We start from the raw sequence: 24,994 nt of genomic DNA, 5'->3' as shown, positions 1-24,994 counted from the left end.
GTCGCGTTGCCAAACTCCCTGCATCCCTGTGATCGTTTTGCCTCGGCAGTATTTTGCTGAAGCCGGTTGCACCGGATGTGTATTTATCCTTTCCTGGTCGTGACGTCACCTGCCCGTGATGTTCACTCTCGCCATTGGACTAGTTGACAGTCGTGCATCAGACGCTATCACGCTGGAGGCGTTCCCAAAGCGTTCCTATCGGACGCAGCGTCTCGTTCCCTATCTCAGGGAACTATGGTTACATACGTAACCTGAGACGATTCATCTGGGACAGAGAATGTCTCTTACTATATTCAACTGCAGCAAGCCCACTGATCTGCCACTTAACATCAAATATGATGTTGAGGAGCACAACCCAACACAATATTAGCCTAATATCAGGCTTATTGCCATTTTTTTTTTTGTGGTTTGTTGTTTTTCCAAATTAAATGGTGAAGAAAGTGACTGAAGTTCATGTAACACGATAAACGTCACATGTTTTTGAGTTTGTGTAGTAGACGAAACAACACTATTCATTCACACAGACACGCAAAACATGCAGACTTATACGCGACATGCTTTGGTTGTTGTTGCGTTTATTTCTACTATGTGAAAGCCTTAAAATCTCTGCGGTGGGTAAAACTAGCGTAATAGTTTGTGAAGTTAAAGTTACCGTCTCTCTTCCATCCTTAGGTTGCCAGATATTCATTACAAGTATAATACATATTAGTAAAAGCATCCTTTTTCATTTCCTTTGTCTACAGATAAACTTTTTGACGGCCACAGTACATTATAAAAGTATCCCAAAAAAACAATGCAGCCTGCGGCTCTGTAACTTGTTCCCGTGACTACATTTTCAAAATAGCCCAATTGACCCCTTCGCCGGGAGTTTTATTGACAGGTGATCTAACCAATCATAACGTTGAATCCGCCATTTTGTCCAATAAAGCAGTCCTGAACTTGAAAAATGGTGTGTATTGATGTCTTTCCGCGCTTGAAACAACATTCCTTCTGATGTTCATTCATGTTTATCTGATGCTATAAATGAACTAGTAGGAAGAGATGATCGATTCACAGGCCACTTGAACTGAGGCGCCACAGCGATCTGTCACAACACATTAAAGAGCCACAAAACGGTATTTATTGTTTAAATTTCTTTAAAAATTATAATGTTTAAAAATTATGTTTCATATCAAAAGTAACCTGCTCTGTCTTGTCTGTTGACGTATTGTCAGTGTCCTCTTTGATCCGCGATGTGAGAACATGGAACATAGGAACAGTAACTAAAGGGGGCGGGTCTTTGCGAATGGTCAATTATGCAGGAAAACTGCGACCCTGGTAACAATGGTTCTCTCTCACTGGACTTGTGTGTGTATGTGAGGCAAAAGAGAAAAGCAGGCAGTGAACCAAAGCACTGTGAGGGAGGGGGGACTCAAAATGTTTGCCCCGTTTGCATTTGTATTGTTTTACTACTTACACAATTATTTTAGTATACATCATTATATTATTGATAATACACAGCGTGGTTTTTAATGATAGTCTTTTTTCGGGGCGTTCTCTGCCTATGTTGTCATGTTTATAGTTATCGTTCTTAGTGTGAACAGCCAAGTTTCCATATAAGGACTTTATTTTTTGCAGAAAAAAGGTTTAGCGCATCAAAAAGTTTACCAATGTACAGTAGCTGATGGAAATGCTACTTTTTTTTTTTTGCTCCCCTTTTTCCGCTGAATGACATTTCTTGTAATAATTACAAGATAATTATCACTCTTCAAGATTTATTTCCTTCTCCTGTGTCTTTCTTGGTTGAACACTGGGTAGAATGAAAGATGGCAATTTGCTGTTACAGTAATTGAAAAGCTCTAATCGACGGTAGAAGTGGTCACCCTAATTTCATACTCAGGCCTTGGTTGAAGTGATTGGTGTGTTCACAGGATGGAATCCCATTTGCTCATGAGAGCTCTTTGAATCAGAAAGCGCACATGGAGAGTGCTGTGTGCAGAGAATACATTGTAATGAGTAATGCCTTTCATAAAGAGCTTGAAATTGCTTTAATGAATGCTGTGGATGTTTTGGGGATTGGTAATTCTCTGAGTCGTTATTATATAAAGAAAAATTCTGATAAGGGTCTGTTTAGTGCGGTTCTGTTTTGTAAGCTTATACAACTCATCCTTCAGCCTCTAGGTAATATAAAAATTGCTTATTGTGTTACCAGTTCTTGTTAACATTTCAGAGAAGATCTGAAGTCATGTGGCTGTTCAGTTCCAGGCTTGTGTAAGACACAGCAAGAGCCTAAAGGAACAAATTGGACTGCCGCAGCTATTGATTCCCAATTTTGTGAGCCAAAATTTTTATTGGGATCATATGATCCCACAAATTTGATATATTGGAGTCATCATGAGGAATCACATTTCCTTAATATTTTGACAATATTCAATGTACTATGAAAACAAGCTCTTTCAATACTTCCTCGCCCGGCAAGAAAAAGGAGCATTTCTTGAAAATAAGCTATTATTTAGCTTATTTAGCTTCTATTTAGCTTTATTTTTTATTTTAGTTTAAGTAATTTTAGAACTCATCTAGTAGTTACATTTTATTTTATCTTGCTTTAATTCAATTAACAAAAACAATTTTTAATAGTTTTATTTTTATTTTTAGTTAACACACACACACACACACACAATTATATAGATAATTGGACTGCTGCTTATATTCATTAAACATCTTACCTTTTGAGATTTTTCTTGCATTTTAATAACATTCTTAGGAACTCTTTTTGGGAATGCAAAATATAAAAGTTAAACAGTAATATAAAATTTTAAATTTTCTCCTTAGTTTTAAAGAATTACATTCTTAAAGCTGCAGTCCGCGATTTTTCCTCTTTGTCGCCATTCTGTTACATTGCAATTGCAGTCATATGCAGAACAGTTATCTGTACGTGCATTGTGCGTCGGCACAGCTCGTCAGCGCGGATGAATCTAATGCGCTGTCACCCGCACCGGTGTGGATACTGAACTTCAGAAACACAGATTCTAATCTTGAAAGTTGACCAATATAAGAATTTTCACTGAAAATATCATCTGAACAAGTAAGTAACTGTCTGCCACTTTTGTTTTGACCAACTGAGGAAAAAGCATTAGGCCTAAATAAATTGCGCTGCCATGATGATTAAATCAATGACGCTTAGCTCGGATCATGCCTAACCGTGCAAATTATTATTACTGTTATATTGTTTTCAAATTGTTATTGTTAACAACATCACATTGCGTGACTGTGTATTTAGTGTGTATTAGTGTTACTGTAGATTTCAATTTCTTAGTCACCAATCCAAAGTCTTTTGCTTTTTGGCTACGGGTGAATCCCAGTGTCACTGATGATTGTCATTTAGATCTTTCTGGATTACAATCCACCATCAAAATGATAAGTTTAATTATTTCACTGCTGTGAGAAAGGCAAAAAGGTCTTGATTCAAGCCTCTCGAGGTCCTTCTTTCTGTTTACGGACGTAAAAACAGAGGAACTAAAAAGGCCATAACATTATTACAAGTTACTGTTGTGAATCAACTAATGAGATAGTTTTGATACTGGCTGGTTATACTTGCTCAAAAATTGCCAAAAAAAGTCAAATGTCACATTTTAAGCAGATTGGTGAATCCGACCTCTGAACTTCCATAAGTTTATACAGGTAACAAGGCCATACACACAAGCTCAGAAATACACTCAAAAAGACATTAAGGCATAATATGTTACTAACTCATAATGAAACACGTCAAGGGTAACGCACAGAAATACTGACATTAAGGCACTAGAAACACGTCACGCACCTGACCTTCTGGGGTCAAACAGAGGCTGCGGTGTACCCATTCACCACCATATCAAGTCCTCTTCACAAATTAGTCACCTGTTCTTCAGCCTGTGCTGTCCAACAGGCTATTAGTAATTACAATGCTGATTAGGGGCTTGTGTTTTGATGTTCGCACACCCTTTTATGAGACGCATCCTGGGTCAAGCACAATACAGATGGACGTTTGTTCAAGTGCCAGTCCTCCCTGGCAACAACCAACCAACTGAGCTCAAATCAAAGGACCTACTTAAGATAACAATGGGATTAGACAGACAATATGGGTCCACTTAAAGTGTTTTAGATTAAAATATAACATATAAATAAACCTGTAGGATAGATGCATCAATCATTCAGTGAAACAAAAGGGGTTAGTCAAAGAAATGTTGCCCATTCGAGCTTTCTGAATTAAATTACCCTCTTAGACCCAAAACAAATACTCTTTAAATTAGTTAAACCTGAATAATGGCATCTATTGTAATGGCACATACATTTTAAAGTAACTCTAGCGCCCCTTGAGTACCGAGGTTTGTTAATGAATCCACAATGCATTGGCCAAGCATTTGCTTCTGCATTTTTCTACATGCATAATGTATCTGACACATAAGATGAATTATCCATGGCCGATATTAGAGATGTGAACACTATGAGAACCATCTTCGGTATTCAAATGGTTTACATGGTATGTGCGCCCAGTATGGTAATGCTAGCAGAGGGTGAAGCTAAATTTATGTTTTCTATAAAAATAGACTACAAAGACTTATGGCACAAAATATCTCCTTGAACAATCGTCAGCTCTTCAGTCAGGCTAAATGTGGGTCTTAAAAAGCAAATGTTTATACTACAAAAAATGACTGTTAACTGGGTGTTGTCTAATTGTCTAAAGGAAATGGTTTTTACGTGTAGATGTTCATGCTGGGTACAGCAACTTTTGGCTGATGATCAGAGAGTATCAGGCGCTATGGCAAGAAAAGCTCTCTTTTATCTGAATCGTTTATCACTCAAATGTCCACATAAATGACTTTCGCAGTTTCTGATCTCAATATGTCATGTCCTAAACATCATACATTTTCGGTAAGTAATAGATAAGCTAAATAGTCTTTTATCCCTGATAGTTTTTGCTTGTAAACATTAACTGTTTCTGTTTATTTTTAGTAAACTATTTTGCTTTGATTTAAAGAGATCACAGACAGCTTACTTCACAACACATGATTGTGTCTAAAGAACACACAAGACAGCTAAAGAACACATGATTGTAGAATTTTATGTATTAAGTTGAAGTTTTTACAAACAAGGCCACGAGAGTATAAACATCTCCTTTATCTCAATTATTTATGAAACAACCGTTATCTGCACAGATAAATGATTTTAATATTTTAAAATGTAAACAAGTCCTAAACACAAATCTACGACACAATGTAGTGAAATTAGCTGTCATTATTTTAGAAGTAGTAAATCAATAAGCAAATTTCTTTTTAATTTTTCTGTAAGCACATTATATATAGTTATATTATAAATTATATATAGTGTTTAGTACTTAAAGTGATATTTAAATATTATAAATATTAAGCAATTTTTTCATAAATAATTAAAGGTTTCATAATTTTCTGTATTATTAAAGTTTTAATTTTCAGTATTATTAAAGTTTGTATTATGTAAAGTCTGTATTAAAATTACTTGGCTTTGAAATGTTTTTATTTATTTTTTGCCTGACTTATAGTATGACATGGTGCTTAGCACCAAAGTCCCATTCAAGGAAAGTCAGTTCACTCGGCGGTCATATTTGCAACGCCTCCGGGCAGCTATTTCGAACATCCAAGACCAAGTCCTATCTATTTGAAAGGGGAAAACCTGAAATATCAAAAACTGCTTGGCAAACTCCCAATTAAATTACATATTAAAAAATCAGCAACAAAATCTGACATGAACCGTGCCATAAATGTTGTTTCTTGTGCTAAAGTAGCATAAAAAAAGCTTATTTTTCAGGCTAGACGAGCCAATGCGCATGTACAGTCCTATGCGTGAGTCTCAGGTGTGGAGCCTCTAACGGCAGCTATGCAACTTTATAAATCAGTGATTGGCTCTTTTACTTATTGCGTGTTGCAGTTTCTCCCATTCATAACTAATAGAAGCAAACAGTCTTTCTATATCTGTAGTCTTTGTTAGCACTTAGTGCCAGTCCTCCCTATACGTAAAGTACGCAAGTTGCATAGGGCCCCCGAACCATCAGGGGGGCCCCTTGCTCTCAAAGATGATTTAATACCTAGTGCTGTGTGATTAATAGAATTTTAGTTTTGTTTTTGATTTTCCAACGATTATGAAAACACAATGCCGTGTCCAAAGCGGTGCACTGTCGCGTTTCCTACATAACATCCGAATCAGTCAAATCATTTAACGTGACTATCGTAGTCAGTCCCATCCCACACAGCAGGAGACTCCTAGGCGGATCCGCATTAAGTCGCCAAACCCGCGTGACTGTCACATTCGTTTTGGCACTGCCCAGAGCTCTGCCTCTGGGCAGCGCCGTAAATTCTACTGTCAATCAGCGGATCCTGAGCGGACCCATGTCGGATCCGTGGACGCGCACGCGCCTTTACTGTAACGGTTGTATCAATTTGCGGGTCCCAAACAGACCCGTCGCGGAGGTAAGGTTTTAATCGCGGATGCGGAGCAGATGCAGCACGGAGCCACGGCGGGTCCGTGATCCGCCTTCGTTGCGGATCTGTCACTGCACGCAAGTAGACGCCGATACGGGTCTGTTCGCGGATACGGTCCGGAAGCCGTGATACCTCCACGGCCGATCCGCCATGGAGTTCTTTTGCTGTGTGGGATGCCAGACTTGCTTGAGACTAAAAAGGAGTTAACCCTTAAATGCATGACTGTTTCGCCAATCATTCTTACATATTCGGGTCTTTATCGACCCAGATCTATATCTAACACGGAAGGATCTCTACCTGTCGCGATAATATAAAACTCCTCTGATATTAGAGTAGCAATTACAGAAGAATAAAATAAAGCATATTTTGTTACCTTTTGGAGCTTGAAAGGGTTCAGTTTGAGCAGATGTTTTATGCCATCATCACTGTCCTCGTCAGAGCTCATTTCCCAGTAAATTCAGCAAATAATGGGCTAGTTTTATGTTTGAGGTCACGAATATGAGCCCATTCGCGATCTCAAACATATTCTCAGAACTATATAATTTCAGCAGCTTCAAAATCAATATTTCGATCGCTAACAGCTTCACCAGATCCATCCAGTGACAGTTACAGTCATATTTGTTTGCGTTCAGTACTCGCTCTGCAGTAAATTGCTGAGCCATTTCATGTTTCTCTTATTATTCCGTTTTCTGTCTAAAGAGTCGTCACTTCAGCATTGTGTATCAGACATTGCCACCTTGTGGAATAAAGGTGAATTGCACTTATTCTGTCATCTAAGATTCAATTATTGTTGTGCAGAAAAAATATATGTACACTCATACAAACCTCGGGTCGTTTGCGACCCTATACAATTTTTACAAAAAAAATGAATACAAAAATAGGCATTCTTTTATAATTTTATGATTTTTTTTCTTGTTATATTCTTTATAATGAATTGATTGAGGAATACCAAAGAAGGTTGATGTCTAACTTTAAAAAATGAACGAGGAGGAGGGTAGTGAATGACGTCCCGGGTCACTAAAGACCCGAGGTTTGCATTGTAATGATTGTCCTTCTGTGCAGGCATGGACAAGTATAGGCTACTTTGGGCTTCTGGCTTGACCTTAAATGGAAAAATAAAAAAATGAATTTAAAAAAAAAGTCAAAATGTTAGTCTTGGTGAGTTTTCACTTAAATGCAGTCCGTTATGTCTTAAGTGAACTTAAACAATTAGGAAAGTAATCGAATTCTTGTCAGATCTGTGTATTCGGTCTTAAAGTGACAGCAGCCAATAAACCCACTGCTGTCTCTGTCATTGAATGTTGAAAACAACAAAAGAAAACGAGAGAATCATTCACTGCTCTTCACTGAATAACTTCAGTAACTTTAATAAGAATCAATGTATATTTTAATTCTAAAGACTATGTAGTGTTTTATTTATACATTTGATTATTTTATTTAGGCTATTATTTTAGTAGGCTAAATTATTTCATTTCTATCTTTTTTTCTGTTGTATTTGTCATATTGTTTGTAATTTGTATTACAATTGCATTACTGTTTCAACTCACTGTTGACAGTGAAACTGCTCTGAAAGAACAGATTAAGGTCATGTTGAGGTTTTTATGAATGCACTGAGAGGGGCCTGTTAAAAGTTTTGCTTAGGGCTCCAGAAGTCTAGGACCAGCACTGTTAGCACCTCTACAAATGCCATGTTATGATTTTAAAAATGTCAGTCACTTTATAATGACACACGCTGGCTAATTACATCTCTCAGTATAGTGTCTAAAAATCACTTTCCTGGAACCACATACGTCATCAGCTTTCTGTGGTTGTCCCTCATGTGGATTGACAGTTTACAGTACATTGCCATTAAAACAATTACTAAGAAGAGGTAATGAAGGTGAAAAAGTTGAAAACACATTGCAGTAAGACTTCAACTGTCCAAAACAGCCTCTTTTAAATGAACATGTTGAGTCCTAGCTTAACTACAAAGCCAACATGGGAAAACATTAAAGAGAACTGTATATTGAAATGCCCCCGTTTTAAAAGGACAGAGCATAAGAGCTACAGCTGCAGCAAATGCCTTCAAGAAGCAGAAAAGCTCTTATTTATATTCCTGTTGACTGTTCAAGGACAATTTCTGTTAGTTTAGCCTCAGAGCTCATTTCAATTCTAGCAGTTTCACTTTACAGAGTTATTTTGCACGCCATTGTATCTTGCCTTTCAGAATCCTTGCAATATTATAGCACCATGTTTATCATTCACTGGAATCTCTTAGAAATTTTAAATATCAATTAAACAGATAAATCATTGAGTTTATTTATTATTGATTTCATTGTTCACAATCCTTGTTTGTTTTTTAAAGTGATTATTTTTCAGCACAGTTTATCAGAATCTATGCACATCAGCATCTTTGTCATGTTAATTTCTCCTCCTTGTTGAGTTATTAATTTTCTGTGTATTATTTTGCAGACTGCCCACTTTGGATGGAGAGGGAAGTGAAAGGTAGGTTCTGTTTTATTACGAAGCTGCAAAACACAAGCACAAACATTTAGCCCATCCCGCAGAGAGCCTGTTAATTATTGTGTGTACACGATGAGGGTGTGTGGATGTGTCCTGTCATGCTGTGCAGTGCTGATCCTTTTCTCTGTGGTTTGTTAGCATAATCCCCCCGCTTTTTCTTCTGGTTTCTTTGTTTCGTCAGTCACCCTCAGCTACTTTATGAGGTCTTTATAATTACAACACATACAAATACTTTTTACTATTCATAATATATTATAATATATCTGCCATTATTGTAGCATTATCATATGTGTATTTTGGCTAAAATCTTAGACAGCATTGCATGTATTCTTCATGGCAATACCAGAATGCATTGCGTTGAAAAAGTGTAGAAAGCATTGAAGATGATTGTCTTCATGTGCAGCTACATAAACAACATTCTGGCTGGAATTTACAGAGCTCCTAAAGGGACATGGTGTTGAGGGGGAAAATTGTATGGAAGGAAAATTTGTATTTCAATCATAGGCGTAATTTGCGGGTGGGACGGGTGGGACATGTCCCTACCACTTTTTGAAAGGGTCGATATTGTCCCGACCACTTTTTGAAACCTCTCGTGGCACGGATATGTAATACAAAAGAAACACCTCTAGTTGATTATCAATTTGAGTTAATAATAGGCGATCTGGCGCTAGAATGTGTTGTTTTTGAAATCTCATTGAGTGCTCGTCTATCGCTGTTGCAGAGACTCTCTATTTGTTAGGTTGAAATCACAAAACAAAATAGCTACACATAAATGTATCCCTGCTCTTAATATACAATCTTAATGAACATCTTTGGTTTTAATGAGAAAAAAAAAAATCATACATGGTTGGGGTTAGAACCCAGAACCTCTTGCACGCTAAACGAAAATGCTGCCACTGGTCCATCAGGACAATCTAGTATCATATGCGGATCCTCGTACTTATTAACTAATATACATACTCTCGGGACTAATGGCACATACATATTCCTGTCCCACCCACAAAGTTACGCCACTGATTTCAATGCTTTTGTTATAGCTCGCAAAACTTTTGTGTTGCCATAGAAACATTGTGCTCTCTCTCTACAAAAGTTTTGCGATTCCTGGAGAAACATTGTGTTTTGTGAGCGAATGCAAAACTTGGAAAAAATATAAGGTGGGAGGAAGAACTATATTTCAGTGTATTTGTTAGAGAAAACAATGTATCTTGGGGGAGTGCAGCACTTTTACAAAACAGCAAAAGTTTTGCAAATGAATGCATAGTTTCTAGGGGAATGCAAAACTTTTGCGAGATAACACATTTTTTGCAAGGGAAAGCCCAAAACTTTTGCAAAACAATATATTTGCAAGCGAATGCAAATTTCTTGGAGAACACAAAACTTTTGCGAGAAAACATTTTTGTGAGCGAATGCAAACTTCTTGGGGAGCACAACATTTTTGGCAAAATAACATTTTTGAGAGCGAATGCAAATGTTTTAGGGAGTACAAAAGTTTTGCGAGATAATTTAGCAAGTGAATGCAATTTCTTGGGGAGCACAACATTTTTTGCAAAACATTTTGCGAGCAAATGAAAATTTCTTGGGGATCACAAAACTTTTGATTGATAAAATTTTTGCGTGCGAATGCAAATTTCTTGGGGAGCACAAAAGTTTTGTAAGATACATTTTTTGCAAGCAAATGCAAATTTCTTGGGGAATACAAAACTTGCGATGTAACACATTTTTGCGAGCGAATGAAAATATCTTGGAGAGCACAAAACGTTTGCAAAATAACATTTTTGCGAGCAAATGCGAATTTTGGGGGGAGCGCAAATGTTTTGCAAGATAACACGTTTTTGCGAGCGAATGCAAATTTTTGGGGGAGCACAAAACTTTTGAATGATGACTTTTTGTGCGATAATGCAAATTTTTGGAGGAGGTCAAAACTTTTGCGAGATAACATTTTTGCAAGGGAAAGCAATGTTTCTTGTGGGACCGCAGCACTTTTACAAAGCAAAGCAATTGTGATCGAATGTAAAATTCTTGGGGAGCATAAAAAGAGTTTCTTGGGAAAAGTAAGAAAATGCAAAAGCATTGAAATATAATTTGGACCCCCATCTCATATTTTCTCCATCACTATGTCCCCTATGGACTCTATGGACAAATTTGATCAATTTTAAATGTTTTCATGTACATTAAATTCATTAGCAGACACTCACATGTTTCATATTCTATTAATACTCAGTTCATTCTAATGCTTGCATATTAGCTAATCTAACAAGTCGATATCTGTGTCTCAAAACCTACCTAAACAGCTTTTTAGACATATTCGGCATGCTACAGAGACAAAGCTTGTCTCAAATTGTTGGAAATGAATATACTGTATGCTGCCTCCTGCAATATCTAATTTTGGATATGTTGTGGTTAAAAAGCAATCAAGTCATGCTGCTTACTAAATTTTGAGACAATTGTTGTTTTGGCCACATTTTAAATGGTAAGTGGTATGAGGACAGAAAATGATGAGAAACACAGATCGGGAAATGACACCAGCTGGATTTGTCTGGCTTGTATGTGCACAAACACTAACCGCTAAACCATGGCTCCAACTGAGACAGCTGTTTTTTTAATGGCTTTCTTATCTACTGTAATGGGTGGACTCATTTGGTCTGTCTGTTAAATACATAAACTCTGTAGGGAACAGTGCAGATATTAGCTCTTTGGAGGACTATTAAAAAGCATTTTACTTTAAAGTTGACAGTTGGTGCTGGTGATAAAATGTGTTAGCGTCCACCTGGTCATCAATAAAACAACACGCGCTGTCACAGTGTGTGAATGTGAGTGTGTGAGAGTGTGCTTGTGTGTAGGTGTCTGTCCTGTTCTTGGCAATTGAGCTGGAATGGCAGCCAAGAATAGACGTCTCTTATTACTGTTGGCAGCAATCACTATGCCATACGTTACAAAGCCAAGGTGTATTATTACCGGACATGCACAGAGACATTTCAAATAGACATCTGTTATTTCATTCAATTTATTGAAAAGAAAAAGCAATTTGGATACTTTAAAAAAATGCTGCCTGGCTTTTCTAAATAAAAAAAAAAAAAAAAAAAAAAAAAAAGAGTTATTTTCTTGCAAGCATTCTTTATATGTGATGGCCAGTTTTTCCAATAAATCTTGACAACCAATCACAATCCATTCTTCTCACAGCTCAAATAGGAAATGGTTATGTTTGGAATGGAATACTAGCATTATGCATACTGTGCAGTAGACAATCTGTATATGTTTACCGTTTAAAAATGTATGTGAAACAGCATGCTTGATGCTATAAGAAGCATTTTAAACTGTATTATGGTACATTGATGTCACATGACCTCATGCATTCATTTAATTGAGAGGGTGACATTCCCAATCCCAAAACGTTTAATGCTGAATGACTGTAAAAAGGTTAGCAAAATACCATTGAACTTTTAACAAGAAATTGTAGAAGTCGTTGAAACAACGTCATGATATCACTGTGATTCATGATGTTTCATTTACCTGTGAATATATGTTGAAATGTTTAAAAATGTTGAAACAGTGTTTAATTCTTAATAGTTGTAAAAAGGTTAAGAAAATACTTATAAATCACATTGAAATTTTAACATTACACTGTGAAAAACATTGAAAAAATTTACATCAACATTGATTCTACACTCTAAAAATATTGGGTTAAATGTTTGCCCAACATGCTTGGCAGTTTTATTTAATGCAAATATTGTTTAAAAATTACTATATGGCTGGCTTAAAATGAACCCAAAATAGGTTGGAAATTAAAAATCTGACACTAAAGGAAACAATAATAATCAATAATCAATCATAAGCAATTTAATACATGTTTAATGTTTAATTATAATTAATTAAACTTATTAATAAATGTTCATTTATTAAACATATTAATACATGTTAATTTCCAACATACTTTGGTTTCATTTTAAGCAAGCAATACAGCCATTTTTAAACAATAGTTGAGTTAAATAAAACTACCCAGCAGGTTGGGCAAACATTTAACCCAACTGCTGGGTTAAAACAACCCAATTGCTGGGTTTGTCCATTTTCAACCCAACTTGGGTTGTTTTTAACCCAGTATTTTTTAGTGTATTTACAAAAATGAAAACAATTTTACTTACAGAACATACACGGTGCCAGGTGCCACGGTGCTCGTAAGTAGAATAGGGAAGGCGTAGGACATACAGCGTAAGCGTTTGAAAGAATGCCTTGAACGTACTTCCGGTTTCTGCGATATTTTGTGTTTATAAAGCATATACAGTTGTATTTTTTCCGAAAATGATCGATCGTTTCGCTAGATAAGACCCTTATTCCTCGTCTGGTATCGTTTAAAGCCCTTTGAAGCTGCACTGAAACTGTCATTTTGACCTTCAACCATCTGGAGGCCATTGAAGTCCATTATTATTATTAAGGAGAATAATCCTGGAATGTTTTCATCAAAAACCTTTATTTCTTTTTGACTGAAGAAAGAAAGACATGAACATTTTGGATGACATGGGGGTGAGAAAATTATCAGGAAAAGTTTATTTAAAAGTGGACTAATCCTTTAAAATGCTAAAAAAAAAAAAAAAAAAAAAAAAAAAAAAAAAAAAAAAAAAAATTGAATCAATGTTTACTGCTAAAAAATACAAACCCGATTCCAAAAAAGTTGGGACACTGTACAAATTGTGAATAAAAAAGGAATGCAATAATTTACAAATCTCATAAACTTATATTTTATTCACAATAGAATATAGATAACATATCAAATGTTGAAAGTGAGACATTTTGAAATGTCATGCCAAATATTGGCTCATTTTGGATTTCATGAGAGCTACACATTCCAAAAAAGTTGGGACAGGTAGCAATAAGAGGCCGGAAAAGTTAAATGTACATATAAGGACCAATTTGCAAATTATTAAGTCAATTGGCAGCATGATTGGGTATAAAAAGAGCCTCTCAGAGTGGCAGTGTCTCTCAGAAGTCAAGATGGGCAGAAGATCACCAATTCCCCCAATGCTGCGGTGAAAAATAGTGGAGCAATATCAGAATGGAGTTTCTTAGAGAAAAATTGCAAAGAGTTTGAAGTTATCATCATCTACAGTGCATAATATCATCCAAAGATTCAGAGAATCTGGAACAATCTCTGTGCGTAAGGGTCAAGGCCGGAAAACCATATTGGATGCCCGTGATCTTCGGGCCCTTGCATCACATACAGGAATGCTACTGTAATGGAAATCACAACATGGGCTCAGGAATACTTCCAGAAAACATTGTCGGTGAACACAATCCACCGTGCCATTCACCGTTGCCGGTCAAAAAAGAAGCCATATCTAAACATGATCCAGAAGCGCAGACGTTTTCTCTGGGCCAAGGCTCATTAAAATGGACTGTGGCAAAGTGGAAAACTGTTCTGTGGTCAGACGAATCAAAATTTGAAGTTCTTTTTGGAAAACTGGGACACCATGTCATCTGGACTAAAGAGGACAAGGACAACCCAAGTTGTTATCAGCGCTCAGTTCAGAAGCCTGCATCTCTGATGGTATGGGGTTGCATGAGTGCGTGTGGCATGGGCAGCTTACACATCTGGAAAGGCACCATCAATGCTGAAAGGTATATCCAAGTTCTAAAACAACATATGCTCCCATCCAGACGTTGTCTCTTTCAGGGAAGACCTTGCTGTCATGGATTGGCACGGAGATAAGAAGGTTAGATCCAAATGCAGCTTTAATTGGGAAATCCACAAACATAATCCAGGCAGGCGAGGGTCAAAGTACACAGAGCAGTCCACATAAAGCAAAGAAAACAGAAACAAAAGCCAGTGACAATAAACGAAACCACAATAACAAAAGCAGAAACAAACCAGGTATAAATAGACAGACACTAATGATGAAACACAAAACAGCTGGGTGCAATGAACGGAATAATGAGTCCAGGAAGTGGGTTATGGGGAATGAAGTCCACAAGTGTGGTGAGGAACAGTCCAGGTTGGAGTGCCCTCTAGTGACCAACCAGGGCACTCCAACTGGTGATCATGACAGTACCCCCTCTCAACGGCTACCAGACGCTCCACCTGACCAAACACAAAACAAAACTCTCAGGAGGGAGGTGGACCAGAGGAGGACCAGGGGGAGGGATGGCGGGCCAGGTCCAGAGCCCCCGACCGAAGGCCAGGGGGGAGCCGGAGGAACAGACCACGGGGGCTCCAAGAAGGTCGGGGTCCTGGCTGAGTGCCAGGGCGGTACTGGAGGAACTGACCAGGCGGGTGCCAGCAGGTCTGGAGTCCTGGCTGAATGCCAGGGCAGTGCTGGAGGAACTGACCAGGCAGGTTCCAGCAGGTCTGGAGTCCGGGCTGAGTGCCAGGGCGGTGCTGGAGGAACTGACCAGGCGGGTTACAGCAGGTCTGGAGTCCTAGCTGAATGCCAGGGCGGTGCTGGAGGAACTGACCAGGCGGGCTTCAGCAGGTTTGGGGGTGGATCTTGAAGCATGGGTGGCACCGGCAGGGCAGACGGCTTGGGTGGCGCCGACAGGGCAGACCAAGGGGGCTCCGTGACCATATCAGGGAGAGCGGGCTGCTCGGTGACGGCCTCCGTGGCCGTATCAGGGAGAGTGGGCTGCTCGTGACGGCCTCCGTGGCCATATCAGGGAGAGTAGGCAGCTCTGGGATGGCAACGGGCTGCTCTGGGACGGCAGTGGGCTCGGGCTGGCAGACTGGTCCAGAGTCAAAAAAACTTGAGTGTATCCTCCAGGCACGCAAGACCGCCAAAACGTAAAAGGTTAAGACAGCCCTCTGGGCCATGACCAGACTGACATGGAGAGCGGGCTGCTCTGGGACGGCAGCGGGCTCGGGCTGCTCCGGGACGGCAACAGGCTCAGGCTGGCAGACTGGTCCATGGTCAAAGGAGCCTGAATGTATCCTCCAGGCACGCAGGACCACCAAAACATAGAAGGTGAAGGCAGCCTGTTTGGCCATGGCAGGACTGACAGGAAAAGCGTGCAACTCTGGAGCGGACTTACGGGCTGGAGCGGGCTCTGGGAAGGCCTCCATGCCTTGAGGGATGAAGGAAGCCTTCCTCCTCCTCTTCCTCCTTTTACGTGGGTGAGGCGGTAACTCTGTGCCCACTTCCTCTGTAGGCTCTGGAGCGAACTCACGGGTTGGATCGGGCTCTGGAGCAGACTCTCGGCCTGGAGCGGGCTCTGGAGCGGGCTCTGGAGCGGACTCACGGCCTGGAGCGGGCTCTGGAGTTGACTCACGGGCTGGAGCAGACTCTGGAGCGGACTCACGGGCTGGAGCGGGCTCTGGAGCGGACTCACGGGCTGGAGCGGGCTCTGGAGCGGACACACGGGCTGGAGCGGGCTCACGAGTGGACTGATGGGCTGGAGCGGGTGCTGGAGGTAACCGAATCTGCCCATTCTTACGCAGATACAGGTAATTAGAGAAATTCCAGAAATGTAACCCCTTCACCAGCTCCATCTCCCACTGCGGCAGAGTCATCTAAGCAGTTATTAAATATGTCCTTGAGGACCGCATCAGGGAGATTAAACCTCTCCGCCCGTGACCAGAACTTCTGGGTGAAGGCCCTCACCTCCATTCTCCTCTGGCGAAGTGTAGTCAAATAGGCCTGACCCTCCCCAGCCCCAGCAGATGGCCGGCTCCTTCCGCTGCTGGATCTAGCATGATTGTGGTTTCTGTCATGGATGGCACAAAGACAAGAAGGTAAGATCCATATGCAGATCCATATCCAAACACGTAATCCAAACAGGCACGGGTCAAAATCCAAAGATCAGTCCATACAAAACAAAGAAAAAACAACAACAGAAGCCGGTGACATTAAGTGAAACCACAATCACAAAAGCAGAAACAAACCAGGTATAAATAGACAGACACTAATGATGAAACACAAAACAGCTGGGTGCAATGAACGGAATAATGAGTCCGGGAAGTGGGTTATGGGGAATGAAGTCCACAAGTGTGGTGGGGAACAGTCCGGGTTGGAGTGCCCTCTAGTGACCAACCAGGGCACTCCAACTGGTGATCATGACACTTGCATTTTCCAACATGACAATGCCAGACCACATACTGCATCAATTACAACATCATGGCTGCGTAGAAGAAGGATCCGGGTACTGAAATGGCCAGCCTGCCATCCAGATCTTTCACCCATAGAAAACATTTGGCGCATCATAAAGAGGAAGATGCCACAAAGAAGACCTAAGACAGTTGAGCAACTAGAAGCCTGTATTAGACAAGAATGGGACAACATTCCTATTCCTAAACTTGAGCAACTTGTCTCCTCAGTCCCCAGACGTTTGCAGACTGTTATAAAAAGAAGAGGGGATGCCACACAGTGGTAAACATGGCCTTGTCCCAACTTTTTTGAGATGTATTGATGCCATGAAATTTAAAATCAACTTATTTTTCCCTTAAAATTATACATTTTCTCAGTTTAAATATGTAATCTATTTGACAACAAATTTGAAACTTCCACATCATTGCATTCTGTTTTTATTCACAATTTGTACAATGTCCCAACTTTTTTGGAATCATTGATTCAAAAGTTCAAAATCGAAACAAAATTCAATAGTGATTGAACCTTGATTCATATGATAGCTTGTTTCCACCACAGAATGAAACATTTTGGTTACACTTTAATTTACAGTGCCGTAATTACATTGTAATTACTCAAATAAGTACTGAGTGCTATTAATTAACTTCATGTACTTACTATAGAGTTACAGTTAGGGTTAGGGATTTTTTTTAGGGTTAGTAACTTGTAATTATGCATAATTTACTGTTATTACAATAGTAAGTACATGTAGTAACGTGTAACTACAGCACTGTAAAATTAAGTGTTACCAACATTTTAAGATTTAAGATAATTGCGACTTTTTTCAATTCCGAGTTATAAAGTCCAATTCTGAGGAAAAAAAGTTTTTTTTTTTTTTTTCTCAGAATTGCTAGTTTATATCTCGCAATTCTGACCATAACACGCAATTGCAAGTTTATATCTTGCAATTCCGACTTTATAAATCGCAATTGCGAGTTTAAACATAGAATTTTTTTTTTTTTTTTTTTTCAGTTTTGTGTAAAAATAACTTTTGGCAAGACTAATCAAATGATTTAAAAAAAGAAATGTTAAAAATGAAAGTTGATTTTGCTTGGTTTAGTTGAAATACAAGGTCGAGCACTGTGTATTACACAGTAATACATGCAGTGCACTTTGTTATAATATAGTTTGTGTTCACATACTGTATAGTGCACCGTATGCATACTGCAGAAATAGTATAGTAGTATGCTATTTCAAACATAGCCTTGATCGTTTTAATTATGCAACTCTACAAATCAATAATCCAATAAAACTTTATCTTTTTCTGCCTTCTACATGTTCTCAAGGACAACATAATGCTCAGTAGACAAATCCATTAAGAGTCTTTCTCACTACTCATCCCTATATAAACATTAATTGGGTCAGCTGCACTGCATTGCGATTCACCCATACATGATTACACAGCACCTCTCCAGCCTCCTATTACATGGCATCAGCAGCAGTACTTCAGGTTTAATATGAAGCGTGGTGCTGAGAGAAATGTACGGCAGGGGTCACTGTGATATGCTCGGCAATGCTTGTGTGTGTAAATGTCTTTTTATGATGCTTCAGGGGAGTCTCTTAAAGTGGTATTTATGTATTTTTGTTTTCAGCCCCACAGATGCAGCTGCAGAGGGGGATATCAGGTGTGTAAACAAACACATATGCCACATGAGACATGATTAACTAATTGTAATGTTATTATTTTAAAGCTATTTCAGAATACTAAAGGGAAAATAAATAACCAGTAATCAGAAAGTAATCAGTAATCAGAAAGGTTAATTATCACCATAGGACATAGATACTGACATCTAACTGTTTGTTAGAACACACAGTAAATTTTAAAGGAACAGTTTACTAAAAATGATGATATTAACTCATGTCGTTCCAAACTTCTAAGTACTGAGCCTGACATGTGAGAAAAATGTGTATATTGTGGCCACGGATTAACAATTAGTTCCCAGGACTTACTATTACGTCAGTATGTTTTACTAATTCGTTCTCTCATTTTAAGTAAATCGTGCGAATGATATAGTAATTTATCTCTTCGTTTTACTAAATCATGCACACGATATAATAATTAGTTTGCTCATTTTACTAAATCATGGCCACATTGTAATAATTCGTTCCCTTGTTTTAGTTAGATCAAAATGAGGGAACGAACTAGTACAACGTTGCCACAATTTACTAAGTTGAGGGAATTAATTAAGTTGTGGGAAAAGAAAGCTTAATTCGTGGCCACGATTCAATGAAAACGAGAGAATGAATTCATAATTCATGGTGACAATATAAATTTTTTCCATAATATAAATATATATATATAATTAGGGCTGTGAATTTAATGTGTTAATTACACGTTAAAATTTTTAACTCATTTAACACACTTCCCCCGCCCCTAAACCTGTATAGGTCATCTGACATTTTATACAGATGACTTATATGAATATAATGCAGGGCAACAACACGCTGTGTGATATAGCCTATAGAATGCAGTTAGAATGTCCATAAAATTCAAGATATGAAAGGCAAAAGGCGATCGATCTGAATTTCAGTGTTTTCAACCACATAAAGTTTATTTTAAGTGTCAGACATTTAAATAGACATTAAGTAGCTACTAGCCAAAAATCCATTTGGTTAAATACACACTGATGTTTTTGGAAATGTTTATTAACTATAAAGTTTGCTCTGTTCTTTTCCCAGTTCACCGACCCTTACTTTTATTTTGGGAGAAATTGGTGAATTTAGACTTTAATCCGACAGATTAAACTGCGGTGGCAGCACCCATCACGCGTTATAGAACAATTGACATGATTTAAACGACAAAACACATTCAAATATTTGAAAATAGGTGCCAATTCATGATTCTGCTGGTTGGTGCCCACACTCATGTTAATGTATTACATTGATGCGCACTCAACATGCGTCATTAAAAAAAATGCCATAGTAACCTCCTTAAGTAAACTATAAAGATGAAAAGAATGTCACGTCTGAAAGCTGCTGTCGTTTTTTATTGGTTAAAATGAATGGAGAATATCTCATGTTTTTATATATCTCCGTGGGTGCTCAGCGCCTGTATAGCCTATAGTTCATGATGGGCTATAGTTAACAAGTTTGTGAATATTTTAAATAAAAAAGGAAAAAGGAAATAAAAGTGATACATATAGTCATACAGCACTAGTGCCTGCGTGAAGCGTCGCCCCCCACATTAATAATAAATGTGCATGTGAATTAACTGATTAAACCTTGTAACCTAGCTTTCCTGGTAGCCTTCTCTAAGGAAATGATTCATAAAACATCAGTTGACCATGTTTACTTTCAGTTTCATATTTCCATATTGAAAAATAAATAAATAAATAAAAATAAAATAAGATCACCCAAAAATCTAAATTCAGTCACTCATGATCCTCATGGTCCAAATGTTTGTGTAATAAATTCTATGTTGAATCAAATAAAATATTTCTTTCTGAATCTATTTTTTGTAATGTCTATTTGATGCTTTACACAATAATGACTTTAAATGACCTTTTGGGGATAATTTCTCAGCCAAATTTGATGTACAATACATTTTTGATTAATTAAATTAATTAATCGCCACATCATGAAATTAATTATATTAAAAAAAAATAATCGCTTACCAGCCCCAATTTATATATGTATTTGTTCGCATGTCATGTGTGGGGCTCCATATATATTATTTTTGGAACTTTTTTTTTTTTTAAATGCTAATGCACTAACAAGCTAATTGTACAGAATTGGATTATTATTAACAAAAACTAAAACTAAAATAAAAAAATAAAAAATTAAAGCTAAATAAAAATTTATATGAAAACAAAAAATATTAAAGTACATGACAAAATTACAAAAACTTAAACTAAATGTAAAATGGAAACTAAAAATGTAAAAATAAAAGCTAATTCCAAGTATTAATAAATACATGTCCAGTATTAAACTGACACTAAATGTAATAATACTTTAATAGTATATAAATAACACTAAAATAACCAAATATTAATAATCACCATACCGAACAACAGTTCATAGTTACCACCAAGGACAAAAGAAAAAAGTGGCAGTAAGTAGCAGATGAAATGTAAGATGTTATTTATAAAAAAAAAAAAAAAAAAAAAAAAAAAAATCTCCTCCATTCGAGCTCTTAAATTAAATATGGCACCTATAGTGCAGGTTGGGTGCGACTTGAGAGTTCATGGGTTGATAAACAACAGCATTCGGGTTTGGAACAACATGAGGTAAATTATCACAGAATTATAATTTTTTTAAATGATCATTCTTTATGTAGGTCAGATTTATTAAAAAAAAATATTAATAAAAGCTTGAACAAGCCTTTCTTTTATATTTAAGAGCAACATTGGTGTTGTGAAGGAGGTCACTGATGTTATGGCAACCCCTCTGACAGGAAAAGAGGTGCTGTGGCATACGCTTCCCAGAAGCCCTGGCTCCTAAACACCACACTAGCGGAGAACATCACTTTTGAGATGCCTTTAATAAAGCAAAGGTAAATGACCTTCATTTACTTTCTGCCCACACAATAATATAACAAAAATGTCACCATATGCCGACTGGGTACAACATTTGTGCCAAATGTGCCTTCCATATGCATTAACCTGTGTCTAGCTCCCTGTTACCCTAGTGATGTACAAAAGTCAAGTGTTTACTATGCCTTTTTGTCTCGTTTATATTCCCCCTTGTCCATTTGTCAATAGAAAAGCGTCCTCTTTCTCCATCTGACACTCAATCGTTCTCGCCTCTTTAAATTTTAGTAACAGTCATTAGACAGATGTGGCCCTCAGTAAGTGTCTCTCTGAGTTGACGCTTCTCATAATCTCTGTTGTATATTCCCCTTCCCTGGAGCCTCAGCAGCTGGCACATGTCAATGGTGTCTGTACTCAATGTACAGTACATGAGGACACATTCTATGTTTATAGTCCGCTTTTAATGTTAAGGTGCAGTCACATTAGCGAAAATTGTCGGGCGAAAAGCCCATTGTTAATAATGTGGTGAAGTATGGAGCACAGTTCACACAGAAGTCACTGTCAAACCAAGCAGCACTCAGATGCTTAATGCACAAATTTCTGTGAAAAACTGAACACGATGTGTGGGAAAAGTTCCCCGATCATGCAGCTTCCTATTAAATATACTGTATTCTGTCAGAAAAAAGAAATTGGCAAGCAATGGTAAATGTAACCGCACCTTTAGTTAAGGTTTCTTCCACTCATTTAATTTTGCATGACCATTTTCCTCTCTTTGACCTTTAGAATTAAACTGTCTGTTTTTAGTCATACCTTTAAGACTTTTATATGTAAATGATCTCTGTTATGATTGGCTAATATCTGCATACCAATGTATTTTACACTATTTTCATCTTATTGTAAGTTTTGTCCTAACTAACTGAGATCATGATGAGCGAAAGGATATTTTGCTGGTCTATTGGGTAGCTCCGCAAAAGAAATCTAATTTGTCAACAGTCCCATATAATATCGCTGTATGTTAAACATCACAAATTTGTGCACAGTTTCACATTATTGTGGACAGACAACTTTCTTGAAGTCTTGTAGAAATGGAAGTAGCAAGTTTTCTTTCGTATCTGAGTGAAACTACACTGTAAAAAAATTTTCATGATTTGTAATCATATCATTTTTTTCTTTTGTTAAAGGTGCAATATGTAATATTTTCTGTCCGCTAGAGGTCGCTATAGGCCTATTCAAAACAAAGGCGTAGCTTGATGATGCCAAGTTTGAGCGCGGCATCTTGGGACATGTGGTCTTCACTTCACAGCCGGTGGAAATAATCCGGATAGGGCTCAGGAAGAAGTCATGTTCATGGATGCAATTATTAACGTAACTGTAGTATGAAGCAGAGCAGGACCGAGTGTTGTGGGAGATGAACGAGGCCGCTGGGGCGATTGCGCAACACACGCCGGCGCTGCTTCCGCGTTTCCAGTTTTTCATTTTTAAGCGTATGAGGTAACACAGCTCTGTTTATCATATTAGATACAATTGAGTGTGTTGAAAATGTTATAACGTTACTCTGTGCGTTCACTCAGTGGCTTCTGCCAGATACTTGTTGCACACTGCAGTAAGCTAGATCGATTTTAGAATATCATATTAAATGCTGGATGGCTTGTGTTGATAAATGGCATGAAATTAATTTTAAAATGTGTTGTATCATGGAGAAAATTCTGTATTACTGTTACTAAAAATAAAGCTGCATCTGATTATGCTATGTTAGCTACTTCACAAAGTAGTGTTTTTCTCTGAGCCATGGTAAAGCATGGTACTCGCAAAAAAACGTGTTGAGCTATATAACAACAATTAGTTTTCTGTCTATAAATATAACGAAACAGTTGTTCTCTTGCCTATTAAAACATGTAAATATTAAGGCGTCTTTGGTGTTTCCATGGTTTCTACAAAATAAAACCGGAAACCGAGGGTAACGCGGGTATGACGCAATTGAGAGGCGACTCCTCACACGTCCCGGAGCCTTGGTTAAAATTGCAATTTTCTCACGATTTACAAATAATTGGAAACATTTGGGATATTTTAAATACCCAAGTGAACAAAATATATAACACTGGCCTTGTGGTTTTTGGATATTTTACTGCAAAATTCTTACATATTGCACCTTTAAATCAACTTAGATAATTAATGTAGTTCAGATAACATAACATTTTGAGTTTCTGTTGATTAAACCAATCGCCTTCATTGTATTAACTCAAATTTTTAATTTCAGTGAACTCAAAATTTTAAGGCAACCAGGTAACTTACTTTTTTAAGTTAAACCAACAATTCATTTTTACAGTGTATCGCAAAAGGGAAAAAATTACATTTTCAATCCATCGGTTGTTGATTGGATTTTGAGATGTGGGCAGATCTTAATGTGACTTTGCTATTGTATAAAGTGGCAGGTTTAAGCAGGCTAAATGATTGGAGGAATCCGGGATAAGCCACCAGAGAGAATTCTGATGTTTGACCGGAAGATCCAGTTATGACATTTTAAGTATCTTTGTTTACCATCAAATTTTACACAATAATCATCTCATTCTATGTTTTCTCTTAGCTAACTGCGACCACAGTGAATGACCAGATATTGTGCTGGTCACTTCTGTTTGGTAGCCCCACCCACAAAGAGAACTCATTGGTCTGAGATTCAACTGTCCCATTTAGTATTTCTGTATATTAAACATTACAGATGTTCTGACTGACTGTGATTTGTGTTATGTAAATTTTCACATTATTGTGGACAGGCAATTTCTTAAAACTTGCACATTGTTCAGACACCGAAATTTCAATAAATGATCTGAGTGAAATTTGGAGGGAAATCTGGTTTTTGGCCCAGTCCAAAATGGCATACTTTAGTTTATAACATTTTTAGTGTTTGTCTGTAATTTTAATACCGGTTGAAATGTTTAAATACTATTATATCAATGACAGTGTCCATGCTGTGAATCAGTCATTTATTATTAACCACCAATTTTATTTCAACATCAATATTTTAAAAAGTAATAAAGGTAGATTACCCCATAGTGTTAAGTGTCTAGCCAGCTGTGCTTCTGTCTCATCTTTTGTTGTTTCCAGGTACAAAGCAGTAATTGAAGCATGTTCTCTCCAGCCGGACATTGACATCCTGCCCCAAGGGGACCAGACAGAGATCGGAGAGCGGGTCAGTGTGCAGCCCATGTGACGCATTTCATTACCAGCCATCTGGAATGGTTTTAGTACTGCGTATGGTTGAATTTCAGTTATGATGTGTCATATTGAATTCCACTAATAAACATACATATTCAGTTTGAGACAACCTCATGATTTAGTATCCAGGTAGCCTTTAAAATACAGCTGTCTCGTTGTTTACTCTCACTCATTCAGGTTTTTAGCTCAGGTCACATTTAAGGCAGCTTAATGTCGTAAATGGCTTTCAGGT

General features: G+C 37.8%; 1 protein-coding gene across 4 annotated transcripts in view; it reads left to right on the top strand.

Moving 5' to 3' along the window:
• abcc8 (ATP-binding cassette, sub-family C (CFTR/MRP), member 8) overlaps nucleotides 1–24,994 on the top strand; it is a 101,165-nt gene that overhangs the window by 50,423 nt on the left and 25,748 nt on the right. For all 4 annotated transcript variants that reach the window (XM_048159220.1, XM_048159219.1, XM_048159221.1 and 1 more), the window contains 4 exons: nucleotides 8,925–8,957; nucleotides 18,673–18,705; nucleotides 21,474–21,572; nucleotides 24,652–24,736. In XM_048159220.1, the coding sequence (XP_048015177.1) occupies nucleotides 8,925–8,957; nucleotides 18,673–18,705; nucleotides 21,474–21,572; nucleotides 24,652–24,736 (250 nt within the window). The remainder of the gene's footprint in view (nucleotides 1–8,924; nucleotides 8,958–18,672; nucleotides 18,706–21,473; nucleotides 21,573–24,651; nucleotides 24,737–24,994) is intronic.

The sequence above is a fragment of the Megalobrama amblycephala genome, linkage group LG15 (assembly GCF_018812025.1).
Source record: "Megalobrama amblycephala isolate DHTTF-2021 linkage group LG15, ASM1881202v1, whole genome shotgun sequence".
In the NCBI taxonomy this organism is placed as follows: domain Eukaryota; kingdom Metazoa; phylum Chordata; class Actinopteri; order Cypriniformes; family Xenocyprididae; genus Megalobrama; species Megalobrama amblycephala.
Note: the sequence above shows the minus strand (reverse complement) of the source record. Positions and strands in the feature narration are given on the sequence as shown.